This window comes from Chelon labrosus (genome assembly GCF_963514085.1).
Source record: "Chelon labrosus genome assembly, chromosome: 3".
NCBI classification, from domain to species: Eukaryota; Metazoa; Chordata; class Actinopteri; order Mugiliformes; family Mugilidae; genus Chelon; species Chelon labrosus.
Genome location: NC_140339.1, coordinates 7719276 through 7737977, shown reverse-complemented (window position 1 = coordinate 7737977; position 18702 = coordinate 7719276). Strand labels below are relative to the sequence as shown.

Sequence of the window (18702 nt, the reverse complement as noted above, 5' to 3'; positions counted from 1 at the left end):
GGCAATGAGGTGAGCATATTGGCACCTTTAATCAGTAACAACACAAATAAGATTGGATTATTATACTTCTGTTTATTGTGTTCATTTTTAGATTAAGTCAGCCGGTCAATTTGAAAAAAAAAAAATTCAAATTCAAAATATAAAATAAAATATTAAAAACAAAAATCACTGTCAAGTAAAATTATTGTATTTTATATTTAGGTCTTTCCAATGTACATTAAAAAAAAAAGTTTTAACATTTTATTTATGGAAAACGATTGAATTATCCTCACTGAGCCATGATCTGTAGTAAAGAACACCACTGCACTCAATATTGATTGAAACGGTTAGTAATTCAAGGATTCAAGGATTCTTTATTGTCATTTCAACACATGTTGGTACATGGGATGGAACGAAATTTGTTTCTCTGGTCCCGATTCAAGCCATAGCAGAAATAGAAAATAGAAAAGTATAAATATAAATAAAATTAACTAACTAAGAATTGTACAAAAAAAATTAAATATCAAGAAGTATATAAATAAGCACTGTAGTAATTAATTGGAGTTAATAATGAGATATAAACAATGTTTATTGGGATTTTTCTTTTTTTTATTATTATTTTTTTTTTTGGTGGTTCCTGACACTTTTCAGATAATCAAGCATGCCCCAGGTCAAACTGACCCAGGAGCATCGTTGCTGTTCCTGAGAAACAAACATATGAGGAGGGGTTAATATTCTACGTTAGAAAAAAAATAAAAAATCATACGCCTATAAATTAAAGCAATTTCTTTAGGTTAAATGTCAGTGGTTTCAGTCGTCTAGCGTACTACCTTAAATTAAATCATTATTCTGGACCCAGTAAGTAAAATTGTCCAGTATTCCACCCACAAGTAAAGAATAGGGGAAAAACAAATCCCTACAGCCAAATATAGAAAGAGCTTATTTTGTTTTCCATTCCATCTCATGAATCATGAATCAGCTTTATCTTGTGACCCTTCAGAGTTCATGGACTGGACAACAGATTAGAAACCACTGAACCAAAGCTACACTATATAAAATTCCTTAGAATGAGTTTTTACTTTAATATTTCTATAATTTGAGTAGTTTTTATTATTATTATTATTACACTTAAAAGCACATACTGGGACTGATTTGTCATCTGAAGGACAAGGATCAGTATAAAAATCTAAATCTAAAGAAATATTACCATTATTGTCATTCATTCATCTTCTGTAACCGCTTAGTCCTGTCGCCAGTCTGTCGCAGGGCTAACACAGAGAGACAGACAGTCATTCACACACACATTCACACCTACGGCCAATTTAGAATCACCAATTAACCTAATGAGCATGTCTTTGGACGGTGGGAGGAAGCCGGAGTACCTGGAGAGGGCCCACGCAGACACAGGGAGAACATGAAAACTCTACACAGAGAGGCCCCAGTCGGCCCATGGATTCGAACCCGGGACCCTCCTATTGTCAGTTCTCATGAATTTCACATTAATTATTATACATATTATTAAAAAATACTGGCATTTAGTTGAGAATTGACATTGCATTGTATCTAAAAGGAAAAAAATAATAATAAAAATAAAAAAATATAAAAAAAAATAAAGAAAAAGTATTTGAGTGCTGTGGAAATCTCGTTTCTAAAGCTAAAGGGTCGGGACAACAAGTAGACTAATGGAACACTGTTGAGAATGAAGGATTCAAACTGCCACACCTAGAGATGATGTGTTATGATACTAACACTGATAGTTCTTGTTACTTTATGCTCACCTCCCAAAAAAGAGTTTTGAATTCAAACAGTTGAAATATGTGTATATGTATATATGTATAAAAATATAAATGTTGCATTAAAGATCTGTGGTGTTGCGTCCACAATGATGCAGATTCAAACAATATTAGCAGCCGTTGACTATTTACTTAGCAACGTTCATCAGTGCTTCCTCAAAAGTTAACCAATTTCATACTCATTTCTTCAAACAAGCGTAACACGTGTCATCTACAAGCATCTCTGGAGCTCAACAATACACGAACACGTGATCATATGGTGCGGAGATTTCAGGAAGTTTTTGTTTTCAGGTCAAGAAATAGTTTCATGTTTGTAGTTTCTGTCCAAGCAAGCCGTTTTCTGTGGCATCATACTGACTTTATAGTGTTCATGTGTAACTCTGGTATGTACTGACGCAGCTTTCTGGTTTTGTCCCACAACCTACATTCTAATTACAAGACAGTTCATGTTGTAGTTTCACAAAATCAAAATTTACTAAAACCTGTGTCGCTCCTTTTCAGGGGTGTGTTCGCAGAGCGCCCGGGTGTTACACGTCAAGGCCGGGGAGATGGTTGTCCTGCAGTGCCCTCATTACAGAAGGTACAGTGACAGTGATGTCAAACTGCTGTGGACGCTACACACAACCCAGGAACTGAATCTGACTGACAGCACGTCACCATCAGCTGAGCAGAGTCACTTGGGTGTGCTGATTCACGGTACCACCCTCGTTATTCTTAGAGCTTCTGTAAACCACCATGGAAATTACTCATGCTCTCGTGGGTAAGAGCCAAACACTCATCAATCATTTTATTATTAGACACTGAACAGTATCATAAATAGGCTTATATTGTATGAATTGTTCAGGCTTTAAATAGGTTAAATTATTACGTTAATTTGGACTACATACTGGCATATACTGTTAATATATATCTGTTAATGTAGAGCTCATACTAAGAAAGGTTGATTAATTATTGTTAATTGTTTTATAAGATTGTCGTCTTATTTAACATCATTGTGCAACAGAGTTATTTCCAGCCTTTGCTTTTGCCCTTGTTTGACATTATAATGACTCAAGGATAGAAAAAAAAGCCTCGCAACAGGTCTGCGTTGGGTAAATGCTAACGTCAGCATGCTAGCAAATGATAAAAGCATATAACACCGCAAGAGTGTTTAGGATGTTAGGTTTACCTGGCACATTAGCCATATTATGTCTTACTTTAGTTTGATCTGATTTTGATGAACAGCAAAATTGAATTCATTCCTTTGGGAACGTGGATGTGAAGGTTCTCAGGGCTAAAACGAAAGCAACTGGAAGTGAAATGACTTCAAGGAAACCCGCACAAGTCTGTTTGCCTTGGATGAGCTTTGATTTAGCGGGAGCCTTCTTCGCTTTCACCTTCCCTGTGGCTGCTAGTGAGACGCAAAGTGAAACCTAACCTCTTCTTTAATGACATTACAGGAATGCCAGCAGTCAGTTCTGGTTCACGCTGGATGTTTACACACCACATGGAGAGCATGGAGAGAGGACCACGTACCCCTCAACATGTTACGCACAAAACACCTGCGCACTGCATTGCCCTGGTGTAAATTATACTCCTCTGAAGGCCCTCAATGTAACCAGCAACGGCATCACGTGGCACAAGGTATTTAAACAGAGCAAATTCTGGAGTGTGAGTGACATTGTCGCAGCTGTTGGGTTGTTTTTACACGTTTAAATGTGCAGTGTGTCGGATTTAAGGGCATCTAAGGGCGGAAATGGAAAAATAATGGTCACAGTTACGTTTTCATGAGTGGATAATCACCAGTAAATAAGACTTAAAATCAACCTTCATATCTTTTGTGAGAGCAGGCCCTCATCTACTGAGTCCGTCTTGTCGCGCCGCCATCTTTCAACAGTAGCCCAGATCAGAAGAAACATGTTTCCGTGTAATTCTCGACCAGATTTGATGCAAACTTTCAAACAAAATCTGAATTGCAGCCGTATTTCAGTAAACTGGTCTGGAGCATATGGACTAGTGTCATCAGCGATGTTATGCAGCGTTAAAGAAGAAGTAGAGGTTGCAAACCAGCAACAAAACATATCCTTAAAGAAGGAAATGAAACAAAAACAATAACCTGGTTGCTGTACTGACAAAGAAAAGCAAACAGTGTAATTTTAAGGGAACCAGCAAGCGTCAAAGGACAAGGATACAACAGAAACAGCTGATCAGTTAAATGTGAGTTAAATGTTGGTCGTTTGGATCTCCCTTTAAAGGCAAAGACAACCTCAAGCTACTTTCCCTTGTTTTCACAGTTGATCCCAAACACTTTGTAAGGGTGTTAAATAGTACCGTATACCACCACTGCATGCCTCTTAATCCTACACACTGTTCCCTTAAGGATTCACCGATTCAGTTTTATGTTCCATCCTTTTCAGGAAGGCGAGTCGTCGCCAAATTACTTCTCAAGTGTAGGCGAGAAAGACAGCGGCATCTACACTTGCACCAGCTCTTACCTGTATCACGGGCAAACATATAACATAACCTTTGCGGTGGCGCTTGACGTCCGACCACAGAGTAAGAAAAACCCTATTTGGAAATGTTTCATAGACGTTCATAGGCTTTTTAAAAAGTGACACAGTTTGATTTGATCGTTTTTGTTGTTGGACAGAAAGAAGTGGAAACTCGAGGATACTGGCTCCGCGCCACAACGACGTGCTTCATGTAGATTTAGGTGAGTTATTGTTTAGATTCATACACACGCACGCACTTGCAGTCGATTATAAAAATGTGTGTTAACTCTCCTCCTTCTAGGCACAGAGGTGGTGATTGATTGTGAAGCTGTTGGATATTCAGACTTCGATGAGGTGTTCTGGTTGAGGGGGGAATCTTTCGTGGACACGGACGACAGCCTCCCGGTTTTCTACAATTATACGCTGTAAATAACTCACACACAAGTCTGGGCTCTCACAGTTATGCGGTGTGTTTGAAAGCACAGATCAGCACCATAGCTAACAGCTCTGCTTCTGGATTCTCATCTTCCATTTCCTTTATAGAGAAAAAAACACCGCTGACATAAAGATGACAGCATCTCTGGTCTTCAAAAAAGTGTCCAAGGAGGATCTTTTACAAACTTACACTTGCAAACTGGAATCTGTCCACCAGTCTTCAAGCTTTGTCTCCATCACTCTGACCCAAAAAGGTATGTTAGTTGGCTTTACTCCTATTTCACAGCTGCTCGTGTTTATTAACCATAAAGCTCAATCAAGCACTTTCAGTAAGTTTATTCAGTGTTAAGAACATAATTTCCTTACAGCTCGTCCTTTATTCCTCTCCCTGACTCTCTGCATTGTGGGCATCGTGGTTGTGATCGCTGTGTCAGTGGCTGTTTATGTGAAGCTAAAACAACCCCGCTGAACGACTCCCGCGCATTGAGGCGACAGGGAACAGGAGTCCATTACCAGAGGCCTTCGAGAGGCTACAGACCATGTCACCAGGAGGGGAAAAAGCCTCATGCAGCTCTTCTCCTCCTTCTGTTAAGCAGCTACACTTTCAACCTACCTGTCCCACAGCGTGCACCAAGACTTTTACCTCAGAATCAATTTAGCAAAGCCACAATGAATGTATTACACTGCAGCATAAAACACTATTTTAAAATTATTTAAACTTAAATCAGATATATATAATCTATAATTATTTACATAATTTTGGATGATTATCATTTTAAATGAATGTAATTAAAAGGTAGTCATTTGAAGCGTGTGTGATTTACTACTGTAAAGCTTTGGTATGATTTAAATCATATACTTCTCTTCCTGTTTTCTACATTTATATATCATATAATGTAGTGCCTTGCAGTCGTGTTTCTTTGTATGCATCTCGACGTGCCATTGTGAAAATAAAAGAACCAGTATTAGGTTTGCGCTAAAGACCGGCGAGCCAGCATGCAGAAAACCAGAATCTTGAACACTGAGGACAGGAAACATTAAGAGGGTAACAGCCTCCAATATACTGAAGTGTTTATATTCTGTAGCAAACTAGCAGACTATTTAATGGAAAGAGGGCCGACCCAGGTTTGAGCTGAGACTATTAAGTCTCACGTTGTTGACAAATACCAGGATAATGGTGTTTATATGAGTAAAGGATAGCTGGTAAAGTCAGAGATTGCGATGGGCGTTGTAGACTTTATATTTTCCTTCCTTCTTCCAGTTTTGTCACTGCCTGTATGTTTTTGAGTTTGCCTTACAAAAAGATATGCAACATATTCAAATCACAAAAAGCCAATCTGAATAAATGAATGAGTAAACAGTTAAATAAGCAGGTGGCATGGTGAGGGCAGGTAAAGGTAAAATTTGATGTTTTTCTGCCACCTAGTGGAGAGAAACAAGCGTCATTTTGAAACTGCTAAGATGACTTTAAGCCATTTCCTCTTAAAGTCTTTTCACCAGAATCCAAATCTCTCTATCTCTCTATCACATGCAGTCATGAAGGAAAAGCTGAGGACTGGAGTCACGACTTCAACGTGACTCAGAGGCTTTGGTGAGAGATAAACAGGAAAAAGATTGTATATATCTACTTGGGCCTGGAAGGGCCAAGTAAGAGCAACGGATTACAACAGAGGATCAATCCCTTGTATCTGTCATCAGCACATTATAAAAAATGTCTTTTTGTGTTTATTACAGTCAGTGAATAATAATGCAGCTGCAAGTGAACACACAGCAGCTGTTGTCTTGTTTTTGTCACATAAACAACAGTGGTCAGTGCAAAACCTTGCTGCCAGATATATTACACATCCAGGGTATGCTTTATGACACAGAGTCACGCCAGGCTTTGCCAACTGAACACAGATGCAAAGCTGAAGTACAATGTTTGACTGGCATTAGCAGTGCCTCAATACAACGGATATGGATGTATGAAATGACAAAAAAATAAAAAATAAATAATAATGCTGGATTCCCTCGTTCTTGTGACATCTATAGATCTATAGATCCAGATGAGGAACAACAGAAACTATTCTATGCACAACAATTGCAGAATATGAATACCTTCAATGGCTTTTGTTGAGAAAATGCAGGACTCTAAACTAATTAAAAACCAACACTGAGCTTTTGAAACTATACACCGATCAGGCATAACATTATGACCATCTTCCTAATATTGTGTAGCTCTCTCTTGTGCCTCCAAAACAGTTGTGACTCATCAGAGAATGGACATGGGCCTTCTGAGGGTGTCCTGTGGTGTCTGGCAACAGAATGTTGTTAGTGAGGGCCTTTGGGTCCTAAGGGTTAAAGGGAGGGGCCTCTGTGGATCATCCCACAGATACTTGATCAGTTTGGGATCTAGTGGATTTGGAGACCAGGGGGGTATTCCAGAAAGCAGGTTTACCGCTAACTCTGGGTATGTAAACCCAGAGTTAGCGGTAAACCTGGGATTTCGGTTCCAGAACGCTCAAATATGATCAGGCTATGTAAGTAACCATGGTAACATAGGCTCTGAACTTAACTGGGTATGTAAACCCAGAGTTAGCGGTAAACCTGGGATTTCGGTTCCAGAACGCTCAAAAATGATCAGGCTATGTAAGTAACTATAGTAACATAGGCTCTGAACTTAACCTGGTAGGGGTAGGTTTTGTTCAGGTTATGTTCGGGTATTTAAGTGCACGTTCAGCCAGACCGCTTTTTCCACACTTGTCACACAATGACGTTTCCTTTTGAGGAAGATCCAATTGACATTGAAGCACAAATCATTCGGGCTATTCACCGTGAGAGGGTATAAGACCACGACTTAATATCCTTTCTTTTCCTGATGAGTTTTTGCCAGAGCACTACTGTTTTTCTTCGGAATCTTTAATATATTTAAACAGCATTCTCCATCCCCACATTTCGAACGTTACGCATCGTGGATTCGCTCATCGTAATTGTTGCGCGTGCGATAGCCTATTGCACAACATTGCAACGTTGCGCAATGAATTAGTTCCTGCTATTGAGGAGCAGATAGGAACACATTCAGCAACTTGACATCAGAGATGGTCAAAGAATGCGTGATGAAATCTGTCACAATCACTTCAACCAAAAAAAATAAAATAAATGCACGTAAGACTGTTTCACACATTTATTTGCCCATTGCGTGTTTCATGGCCTGAAAAGAGAAAACACTTCATTATAGAGCAAATGTTCTGATCCAGTGTTCTCATGCACTGACAGAAAACATGAAGAAACTATGCTCTAGTCTCTGCACAGCATTTCTTTACCTCGATTCCTCCTTGACTGCTGATAATGTCTATTCATCCTCCTATTATTTATATGAACGGTAATATTGGCTATAAATTGGTCATTTTCGAACATGCAAGGCTACACAAATTAGACAGAAGTGGGCCTATTAGGGTAAATACATTGCACTTGTTCATTTTGCTCCTCCTGGGAGGTTGAGGACTCCGATGACGTGCCCCCAGGAATCCCCTCCATCATCGGACGCCCTCGATTGATACTGATCGCCAACTCCTCCACAGGGGTGAGGGGGGACACCGCTGGCCCAGAACCGGTCTTCCTCTCCTCTGCTTTCTTCCTATTGGCTTTGAAATGAATGTAACTTGTTGCAATATGGCAATTCAAGAATATAATACTGGATAAGTGATGTCTAAGATGATGCACTCAGATATATCTTACCAACTTGGACAATGTTTTTATATTTTGTTTTGACCTGCGGCCACGTTCTCTTGAGGGCGGTCGGGTTACATCTAATTAAAAATAATACAATATATGACAAGGTATTCTATAGTATAAGAAAGTCTCATACAAAGAAGTTAATATGTAGCCTAATATCTACTGAATTATTGTGCTTCTGACACATTAGTGTGCTATATCCTACTAAACTTACGCATTTACGCGGTCGGCAATTCTCTGCCAAGCAAGATCTCGTTCCTTTTATTGCTTTTTTCGTTATTATCGCTCTTTCCTCCTCGTACGCCTCGAGCAGAACTTGCTGCTCCGCTTCAGAAAAATAGGCTGCTCTGCGCTTTGCCATTTTTAATCATGGTTTCGACTCTCAATAGATGATGCCTTTATAACTTCGCCGTGATCACGCACAACTCTAGGTTAAACAATCCGGGGTTGATTGAACTGATTGCAAACCGGTGTTTTGGAACCGACAGCTCGGGTTTAGTCGCCTCAGGTTCAGACAAGCCAGAGGTTAAGTTTTATCTCAGTGTTTGTTAAACCTGCTTTCTGGAATACCCCCCAGGTCAACACCTTGTTCTGTTTTTCATATTTTTTTGAGTTGTTCCTAAACCGTTTTTCTGTCTGTGTCCTGCTGCGGATGGCTGCTGCCATCAAGGAGTGTCATTGCAATGGGGTGGGGGTGCCTGGTCTGGTCTAGGTAGGGTGCTACATGTCTAAGTAACATCCACGTGACTGAATGCCAGGTCCGAAAGTCACAATATGGCCAATGTTATTTACTTCTCCTGTCAGTGGTCATATTGTTGTGGCTGATCGGTGTACATTTAAACGTGCAATAGCCAATTTTGGCCACATGGGGTCGACAGACGACATTCATTAATACACAGGATTAGATGTTACAATCCCTTGTACCAAAATACATTTAGAGGCCCTGTCCAACTGAGAAACCCTAACAAACCTAGTCATGTGATATGATGCTTAACCTACAATCTAAATGAACTAAGTAAAGTAAAACTAAGTAAAAGTAAACGAGAAGTAGCAGTGAACAGAGCGTTGACACAGTTTTACAGGAAATGATAAGAGGTTGTGATACTTCGCTTGTGTATAATTCCACTTAATCTCTGAAAGAATTATTATACTTATTTCACAGCCGTACTTACTACCGACCTGTCTGCCTTCTATTCCAATCATTTTATAGCTCAAGCTGTTAAAGTTAACTATACTTTGATTTAAACAGTAATTAATAGGTATTAATAATATATAACTAGGAATTATAATATTCCTAGTTATAAACCTGAACTTCAAAAGGGGCCATGCTGCATAATGAGTGTTTTTACTTGTAATTCTTCACATTCTGCCGTTAATATTTACTTTTAATTGAATTCAGGACTTTTAGTGGAGGTTTTTATTGTAGTATTGCTTGTGTTTTATTTAAATAAAAAAATATGGGTACTTTTTCCACCACTGTATAAATAACTCCCCATGTCCAAAGAACGTATTAAATCCCTTCTTCTCCTTTGCTTATGTTCTAGCCCTCTAATCTCTCTGTCTTTTTTTTTTATAAAGTAAAACCTACATCCAACACGAGGGCAAAGAGCCAGCTGGTTCCACCATAACAAATAACACACAGCTTCTTATACTTAGATTGAACTGTATTATGTCTGCAGTACGCACGGCGTATCTCTGATGGCTCCGTTACCGCAGATGAACCGAAATCAGGATCAAGCAGATTTCACTCGTTCCTCTTTCACTTTTGGATAGATACGATCTGTCTATATCAAAGAAAGGAACGTGGCGGCGTGCTGGCACGGTGGCGATAAGGCGAGGCTCTTCCTTAGCTCTCACTTTTAATCGCCGCGCTATCTGTTTTCAAAAAGACTGACGAGGGAAACCACACATGTCATTCTGCAGAACCGAGGCCAGCGACAGTTTGGTGGAGCCGCTGAAACTTTCCATGGGGGTCCTTCTGCTCTTTCTCAGAGCACTTTTAATAACAGGTAAGATAACTGTTTTTGTGTTTAATGGTAAAACTAATACAGACACCGCGCAAGAGCAAGCACGGGGTCTGTTCATCACAGCAAGGAGGCGCTATCACTGGTTAATTTAAAACGATCAATTCATGTATGCATGACTGATTTTACAGCTCATGATAATTAGTTATTACACTGCTGGCATACCATGTGGATTTGGAGATCAGTAAACTTTGATCTTGACCTAAACTAATGGATTATAATATTTTTAATATTTATTCTGTATTAACCTACAATACTTTCATATATTATCATTTCCACATTACAATAAAACAATTGAATAAACGTGGTTCGGAAAAATGTATAAAACGAATGTCTCTTTTACGTCATATGAAAGAGGGAAAAAAAAATCATGGAAACTGTTAATCACAACCACAAGGGGAATGAGCATTTCCATTATGCATTCAACAATCTATTAAATCTATTAAATAAGAATGCCCTTGTCATCAGAAGTCAGTATTTCCAATTTGTAGCTTAAATTACTCCATGTAGGTGTTTTGCAGCACTGTCTACCAGCGTGTTACTTGAAAAATCCTTCAGCGTGTTTTGTGTTTTTTCTTGGATGTGCTGCAACTTTTTAAATCGCCAACGAAAACACTTTAATTTTAATTTCGCAACCCCCCATTTCTTCCTCTTTTTGAGCCTCCCCCGTTCCTTCTTGTTTTTGCTGTGTCTGCAAGCTGGCCTGTCCCTGAAGCAGCTGGGCAAACCCAAGCCACAATATTTGCACCTTTGTGCTTCACATTTACTTTGAGGTTTTTCACTTGAAAATCTGTACGTTTGCTCTGTGACGTTGGTGTTGCTGTGGAGCTAACTTATTGTCCTGACATGCCACCTCTTGCAGGGCAGATTTGTGCAACATCTTTCTGATAATAAGCCCATGCACTGTGACAGTTGCTGTGCTGGCTTTAAAAAACAAAAGTCTGTGAGATGTAAAACAAGATATGCTGATGATGGTACATAGAAATAGGATGTGGTTTTGGGTCACGCATTCGCAACAGTTATGTCACAAATGACCAAGTGAGAGGCCCACTAACACTATTAGTGTTGGTGTTATCCAAATGCTTGAGCCGTGTTTTCACCCCTTCTGCTGCGGTTGTTTCAGGTCTCTTTCTGCTAGATTTTACACTCCTCTGCTCAGATTATTTTGCAGTGCACTTAATACACTGTTAATATTGCAGGTGGGTTGGTACTTTTTCATTCATTCATTCATCTTCTGTACCCGCTTATTCCTGTTAAGGGTCGCAGGGGTCTGCTGGAGCCTATCCCAGCTATCATCGGGCGAGAGGCGGGGGGTACACCCTGGAAGAGGTCGGACAGGTCGCCAGTCTATCGGCTTCCTCCCACCGTCCAAAGACATGCTCGTTAGGTTCATTGGTGATTCTAAATTGGCCGTAGGTGTGAGTGTGAATGGTTGTCTGTCTCTCTGTGTTAGCCCTGCGATAGACTGGCGACCTGTCCAGGGTGTACCCCGCCTCCCACCCGATGACAGTTAGGATCACAAACCAGTTTATGTCGACATGACATTAATCTGTTGCACTCTCCTGCAGGCGTGTCTGCCCTGAGAACCGAAGAGCTATATGTCAAGGCAGGCGAGATGGCGGTGCTGCACTGCGGGAGGTCTTATCCAAACGATACCGAAACACACTGGCACAGTGACACCAGCCAGGAGTTCAACAACATGTCAGCAGCTGAGCTGAGGCAGATGGGGGTGGTGGTTCACGGGAACAGCCTCGTGATTCTCAGTGCGTCAGTAAACCATCAAGGGAACTACTCGTGTTCTCTAGTGTAAGGTCCAAACTTCCTTAACTAAGTAATGTCAGCCTTACAATGAGCCAGATACTTTAAACCCATAATTTTTTGTTTTAGAAGAACTCAAATGCATTTACAGTTTGACTGTGTGTACAAATGTTTTCTTATGCATGTGTATTTTTAACCAGGAAGTCATACTGTCGATGACTTGTACACATGCACAATAAGATTCCAAAAGTATTCTGAATATAACATTATTCCAAATTTGAAATGGGTCGTGTAAACAGCACGTTTCTTTTGGATATTCCAAATTAAGCCCTTTTTTTGCATGTTGCATTTTCTAATGAAAAAATGACCAAGTGATGATGTTTCTGGTTTTAAGAGCGTTCTTTGAATCTGTATACACAGACCACCTAGCCAAAAATAAGACACATATCTTATGAAATAAGAAATAATCTGTGAAATAAGACACACATCAACTCTTCAACATCACAAAATATATCCACCTTTTATTGTTTTTGCAAGCGATGGTAAAATGGAGCAAGAGAAGGACAGGCAGATTTATGCAAAATCAGCAGTATTGCAAGAGATGTACTTTGGTTGGTGAAGAGGGGACCAACGCTTTGATTTGAATAGTGATAAAATTAATAACATTGTGGATACAAGCCGCCAAACTGAGCCACTCAAAAGTTGAGGTGGTCTGGGCATCTGGTGAAGATGCCTCATGTAAAACCTCCTCTTAAAGGTCTCTTCTGATCTAGGGACCCCACACGAGGAGCAAGAAATTTTCCATTGACACAAGTCTATCAATGACACGACTTTGTATCAACAGGCAAAAATGGATGGATGTAAACCGCTCAGTACAAGTATTGTCTGTTTCTGAATGAGGAATATTTTGTGTCTGCAACATAGTGACTGTCATTCATCAGTCAGAGCAGAACTGCATGGATGTAATATAAATGTATAAATACCTAAAGTTTGCTCTTTTAAAAGCAGCCTCTGAATTTGGAAAATTTGGAGAATGTGAAACCATTTATTATTTTAATTAATTAATTTTCTCTTGATGACATGTCAGGAATTCCGGGAGCCAGTCCAGGTTCGCGCTGACAGTTTACACAGCTCAGTCCAGAGAGTATGAAGAGAGGACCCAGTACCCTGTAACATGTCACGTGCAAAAGTCCTGCCAACTGAACTGCCCAGATGTGAAGATCCCTGCTGTAAATATTACCAGCAGTGGCACTACATGGCGCAAGGTAATAAGACATAGCAGACGTTGGAGTGTGAATGTGATCCGGTTATGTAACATGAAGCTGCAGTCGTTTCAGAGAGAATTTAAATGTGACTTTCTTTCAATTAACGCCGCTTTTCAGTGACTTAACGCTTAAATATTCTGCTTCCAGGAGGACGGTGAGCCATTTATAGAAGATGTTTACTTCAGTATGGTAGAAGAGAAAGACAGTGGTGCCTACACCTGCACCCGGTCTTACCTGTATGACGGTCAAATATATAACATGACCTTGAGAGTGGTACTTGAAGTCCGACCAAACGGTAAGAAGAGCACTTCCTCCGTACGTTTATTTAAATAAACAAGTTAAAAATAATGAAAAATATGTAGTGTGTTCTCCTTTTATGCCCAGCTGGCCAGCCTATCATACATGCCACAATCAATTCACCGCGGATGAGTGAGGTCTTTCAAGTAGAGCTGGGTGAGCTTTTAACACAAACATACAAACACCATATCCCTCACATTCACCGCCACTGAATTCTAGTTATTTCTCTTTCTAGGCTCCCGAAAGGAGATTGTTTGTGAAGCTGTCACATGCTCGAGTGAGGATTCCCTGTTCTGGCTGTTTGGAAAAGACTTTGTGGAAGAGAATGAAAGCTTGAGAGTTTTCTACAGAGACACATGGTAATCACTGGACATATACCTATGAGGTGTTAGTATAATGAAGTACCATGTCATCCTCAGTTATTTCCCGTTCTTCCCAGCAACCAAAGTGGAAGTGACATCAGAATGACGGCAACTCTAGTCATCCAAAAAGTTACAGAAGAAGATCTATTACAAAACTATACCTGTAAACTGGAGAGTCTGAGCCAGGAGTCATCATTTGTCACCATCAACCTGACCCAAAAAGGTAGTACTTTTATCATGTATTTATTTTTCTTTTATGACAATTTATATTAGGTTAATATATATATATATATATATTGCATTTACACTGAACAGGCATAACATTATGACCACTGACAGGAGGAGCGATTAACATTGACCATGCTGTGATATCTCAATGTTCTGCTGGGAAACTTTTGGACCTGGCATTTGTGTGGATGTTACTTAGACATGTACCACCCACCTAGACCAGACCAATCTTTGTTTTCATTATTATTTAGCCAGATTCAAGCTCATTACCTTTAATATGTGTTTAAATAAATCGCTATTTGATCATTTCATTCTGTTTATTTTTTTCCCTGCAGCCCGCCCCTCGTATGCTTCCCTGGTCGTATGCATCATCTGCTGTGTGGCTGTGACGGCTGTGGCCGCAGTTGTCTATGTGAAGTTTAAGGTGGACATCACTCTCTTCCTAAGAGACACTCTTTGCTGGCAGGGCAGCGCATCAGGTGTGAGGCATAGTTCTTGACTTCTTGTTTCATTTAACCTGAAGGTGACTTTGTGCTGCTTGGTTGACTGCAGACAGTGTGACAGCAGTGACAGGGTTTGCCGTTCTTTGCTTAGATGGAAAAAGCTACGACGCCTTTTTGATGTGTTACGAGAGCCACACCAAGGGCGGGTTAAACACTCAGGACAGAGAATGGCTGGAGAGCGTTTTGGAGGACAGATTTGGATACACTCTCTGTATTTATGATCGCGACGTCTTGCCAGGGAACCGTAAGTATTTAAGATGTCTACTTATATATATCTGCTAAATAGATATGTGCAATCTGAACTCCGTGTTCTGTTTCCGTGCAGCTGTGGCAGAGGCAGTGTTAAACTGCATAGAGCAGAGCCGGACGGTGGTTTTGGTTCCCTCTTCTCCAGGCCCCGACCCAGGATCTGGCCTACTGAGTGCTATCCATGCAGCCCTTGTGGAGCGGCAGACTCACTTGGTTTTCATCAACACTGAGCCATCAGACGTGTCGAGATCGGGTTCATTACCAGAGGCCTTACAACTTCTTAGCGAGGCTGGAGACCATGTCACCTGGAAGGGCATGAAGTCGATGCATCTCTCCTCCTTCTTCTGGAAGCAGCTACGCTATTACCTGCCTGCCCCACAGCAACCACCGAAAATAAAGCTTTTACCACAGACCGTCCCAGATGTTACAACACAGTAAAATGTTGGCATGTTAGAATTAATATATCATATCTGTTTTCAGTATGTGACTCAATAAATGTTCATCTGGTTTTGTTCCCTGTGTCACTAGGCTCAGGTTTTTTCTCTCACTTTATTTTTTTGAATCTATCTTTGTTTTTACAATATCTTTTCAGCTCTTATTCTGATAATACAATAAAGCATTCAAAAACATGATATGGTATTCATTCATTCATTCATTCATCTTCCATACCCGTTCAGTCCTGTTAAGGTGGAGCCTATCCCAGCTGTCATTGGGCGAGAGGCAGGGGTACACCCTGGACAGGTCGCCAGTCCATCGCAGGGCCACACACAGAGACAGACAACCATTCACACTCACATCCACACCTACGGCCAATTTAGAATCACCAATTAACTTAATGAGCATGTCTTTGGATGGTGGGAGGAAGCCGGAGTACCCGGAGAGAACCCACTGCAGACACAGGGAGAACATGCAAACTCCACACAGAAAGGCCAGCCGGCCCATGGATTCGAACCGGTGACCTTCTTGCTGTGAGGCATCACCGCTAACCACCTCGCCACTGTGCCGCCCATGATATGGTATTATTTATCTAAAATGCAAACATACCTGCTATATACGCCAATCAGGTGTAACATTATGACCACCTTCCTAATATTGTGTAGATCTCCCTTGTGCCTCCAAAACTGTTGTGACTCATCAGAGGATGAACATGGGCCTTCTGTGGGTGTTAGTGGGGGCCTTTGGGTCCTATGGGTTGAGGAGGGAGGGGCCTCTGTGGATCATCCCACAGATCAGTTTGGGATCCAGTGAAATTGGAGGCCAGGGGGGTATTCCAGAAAGCAGGTTTAACAAACACTGAGATAAAACTTAACCTCTGGGTTGTCTGAACCTGAGGCGACTAAACCCGAGCTGTCGGTTCCAAAACACCGGTTAGCAATCAGTTCAATCAACCCCGGATTGTTTAACCCAGAGTTGTGCGCGATCACGGCGAAGTTATAAAGGCATCATCTATTGAGAGTCGAAACCATGAGTAAAAATGGCAAAGCGCAGAGCAGCCTATTTTTCTGAAGCGGAGCAGCAAGTTCTGCTCGAGGCGTACGAGGAGGAAAGAGCGATAATCACGAAAAAAAGCAATACTTGCGCGTCTGCCAAGGAACGAGATCTTGCTTGGCAGAGAATTGCCGACCGCGTAAATGCGTAAGTTTAGTAGGCTATAGCACATTAATGTGTCAGAAGCACAATAATTCAGTAGATATTAGGCTACATATTAACTGCTTTGTATGAGACTTTCTTATACTATAGAATACCTTGTCATATATTGTATTATTTTTAATTAGATGTAACCCGACCGCCCTCAAGAGAACGTGGCCGCAGGTCAAAACAAAATATAAAAACATTGTCCAAGTTGGTAAGATATATCTGGGTGCATCATCTTAGACATCACTTATCCAGTATTATATTCTTGAATTGCCATATTGCAACAAGTTACATTCATTTCAAAGCCAATAGGAAGAAAGCAGAAGAGAGGAAGACCGGTTCTGGGCCAGCGGTGTCCCCCCTCACCCCTGTGGAGGAGTTGGCGATCAGTATCAATCGAGGGCGTCCGATGATGGAGGGGATTTCTGGGGGCACGTCATCGGAGCCCTCAACCTCCCAGGAGGAGCAAAATTAACAAGTGCAATGCATTTTCCCTAATAGGCCTACGCCTAAATCACTTATGTCTAATTTGTGTAGCCTTGCATGTTCGAAAATGACCAATTTATGAACTTCTCAGTTGTAGGTGGAGGTGGAGTGGTGGAGCCCGCACGCGCGCGCAACAATTACGATGAGCGAATCCACGATGCGTAACGTTCGAAATGTGAGGATGGAGAATGTTGTTTAAATATATTAAAGATTCCGCAGAAAAACAGTAGCGCTCTGGCAAAAACTCATCAGGAAAAGAAAGGATATTAAGTCGTGGTCTTATCACCCTCTCACGGTGAATAGCCCGAATGATTTGTGCTTCAATGTCAACTGGATCTTCCTCAAAAGGAAACGTCATTGTGTGACAAGTGTGGAAACAGCGGTCTGGCTGAACGTGCACTTAAATACCCGAACATAACCTGAACAAAACCTACCCCTACCAGGTTAAGTTCAGAGCCTATGTTACTATAGTTACTTACATAGCCTGATCATTTTTGAGCGTTCTGGAACCGAAATCCCAGGTTTACCGCTAACTCTGGGTTTACATACCCAGTTAAGTTCAGAGCCTATGTTACCATAGTTACTTACATAGCCTGATCATATTTGAGCGTTCTGGAACCGAAATCCCAGGTTTACCGCTAACTCTGGGTTTACATATCCAGTTAAGCCAGTAAACCTGCTTTCTGGAATACCCCCCAGGTCAACACCTTGTGCTGTTTTTCATGTTTTTTGAGTTGCTGGGGATGTCTGCTGCCATCAATGAGTGTCATTGCTATGGGGTGGGGGTGCCTGGTCTGGTCTAGGTGGCTGGTACATGTCTAAGTAACATCCACATGAATCCAGGTCCAAAAGTTTCCCAGCAGAACATTGTATTGTTACAAGATGGTCAATGTTATTTGCTTCTCCTGTTGGTGGTTTTAATGTTGTGGCTGATCGGTGTATATCATTGTAAATAAGGCCAATTCTTTTGAATAATGAGCATGGATGACTATGGAAATGGGTTGTTGTTGGTTGGTGTGGTCAGGTAAGTGTTGCATGATCTACTTATCAAACATTTTGGTCAGATTTGGTTAGTTTTTTGTTGGCATATGATGATTGCATCCATCGTTTCTTTTCTGTAACTGGAGATTAGAATGACTCTCTTCTGTGCTTCATTATGGAGCTGGTGCCAAAAAATGGTTGGCCAAGCAAAACATACACTGATCAGCCACAAGATTATGCCCACTGACAGGCGAAGTAAATAACATTGGCCATCTTGTCACGATTCAGTGTTCTGCTGGGAAACTTTTGGACATGGTATTCATTCATGTGGATGTTACTTAGACATGTAGCACCCACCTAGACCAGGCCAGGCACCCCCACCCCACAGCACTGTCACTTGTGGTTTTAAGGCTTAATTAGGTCTTACTGACACATTTTGGTCCCATTATATCTGTACAGAGACCAGCGGAAAGCCTTTACTGGCTGAAATAACTGCAGCACTGTAGAATAGCGACCTGATGC

The 18702-nt window shown here is 41.0% G+C and overlaps 2 protein-coding genes across 2 annotated transcripts; both read left to right on the top strand.

Annotated features, from left to right (window-relative positions):
• Positions 1–1721: 1721 nt before the first annotated feature.
• LOC311486117 (interleukin-1 receptor type 2-like) lies at positions 1722–5147 on the top strand (the record flags this gene model as incomplete). The annotated part of the gene is made up of 7 exons (XM_084541879.1): positions 1722–2532; positions 3212–3395; positions 4169–4307; positions 4402–4464; positions 4545–4668; positions 4787–4932; positions 5047–5147. Exons 1-7 carry the CDS (start codon positions 2321–2323, stop codon positions 5145–5147), a joined length of 969 nt encoding a protein of 322 aa, XP_084398005.1. The 5' UTR covers positions 1722–2320.
• Positions 5148–10217: 5070 nt separating this feature from the next.
• Positions 10218–15516, top strand: LOC311486096 (interleukin-18 receptor 1-like; the record flags this gene model as incomplete). Its single annotated transcript, XM_084541859.1, has 10 exons — positions 10218–10401; positions 11985–12222; positions 13262–13439; positions 13587–13734; positions 13824–13892; positions 13972–14087; positions 14129–14321; positions 14662–14805; positions 14921–15073; positions 15155–15516. The coding sequence occupies exons 1-10, from the start codon at positions 10302–10304 to the stop codon at positions 15514–15516; spliced, it is 1701 nt and encodes a 566-aa protein (XP_084397985.1). The 5' UTR covers positions 10218–10301.
• Positions 15517–18702: the final 3186 nt, after the last annotated feature.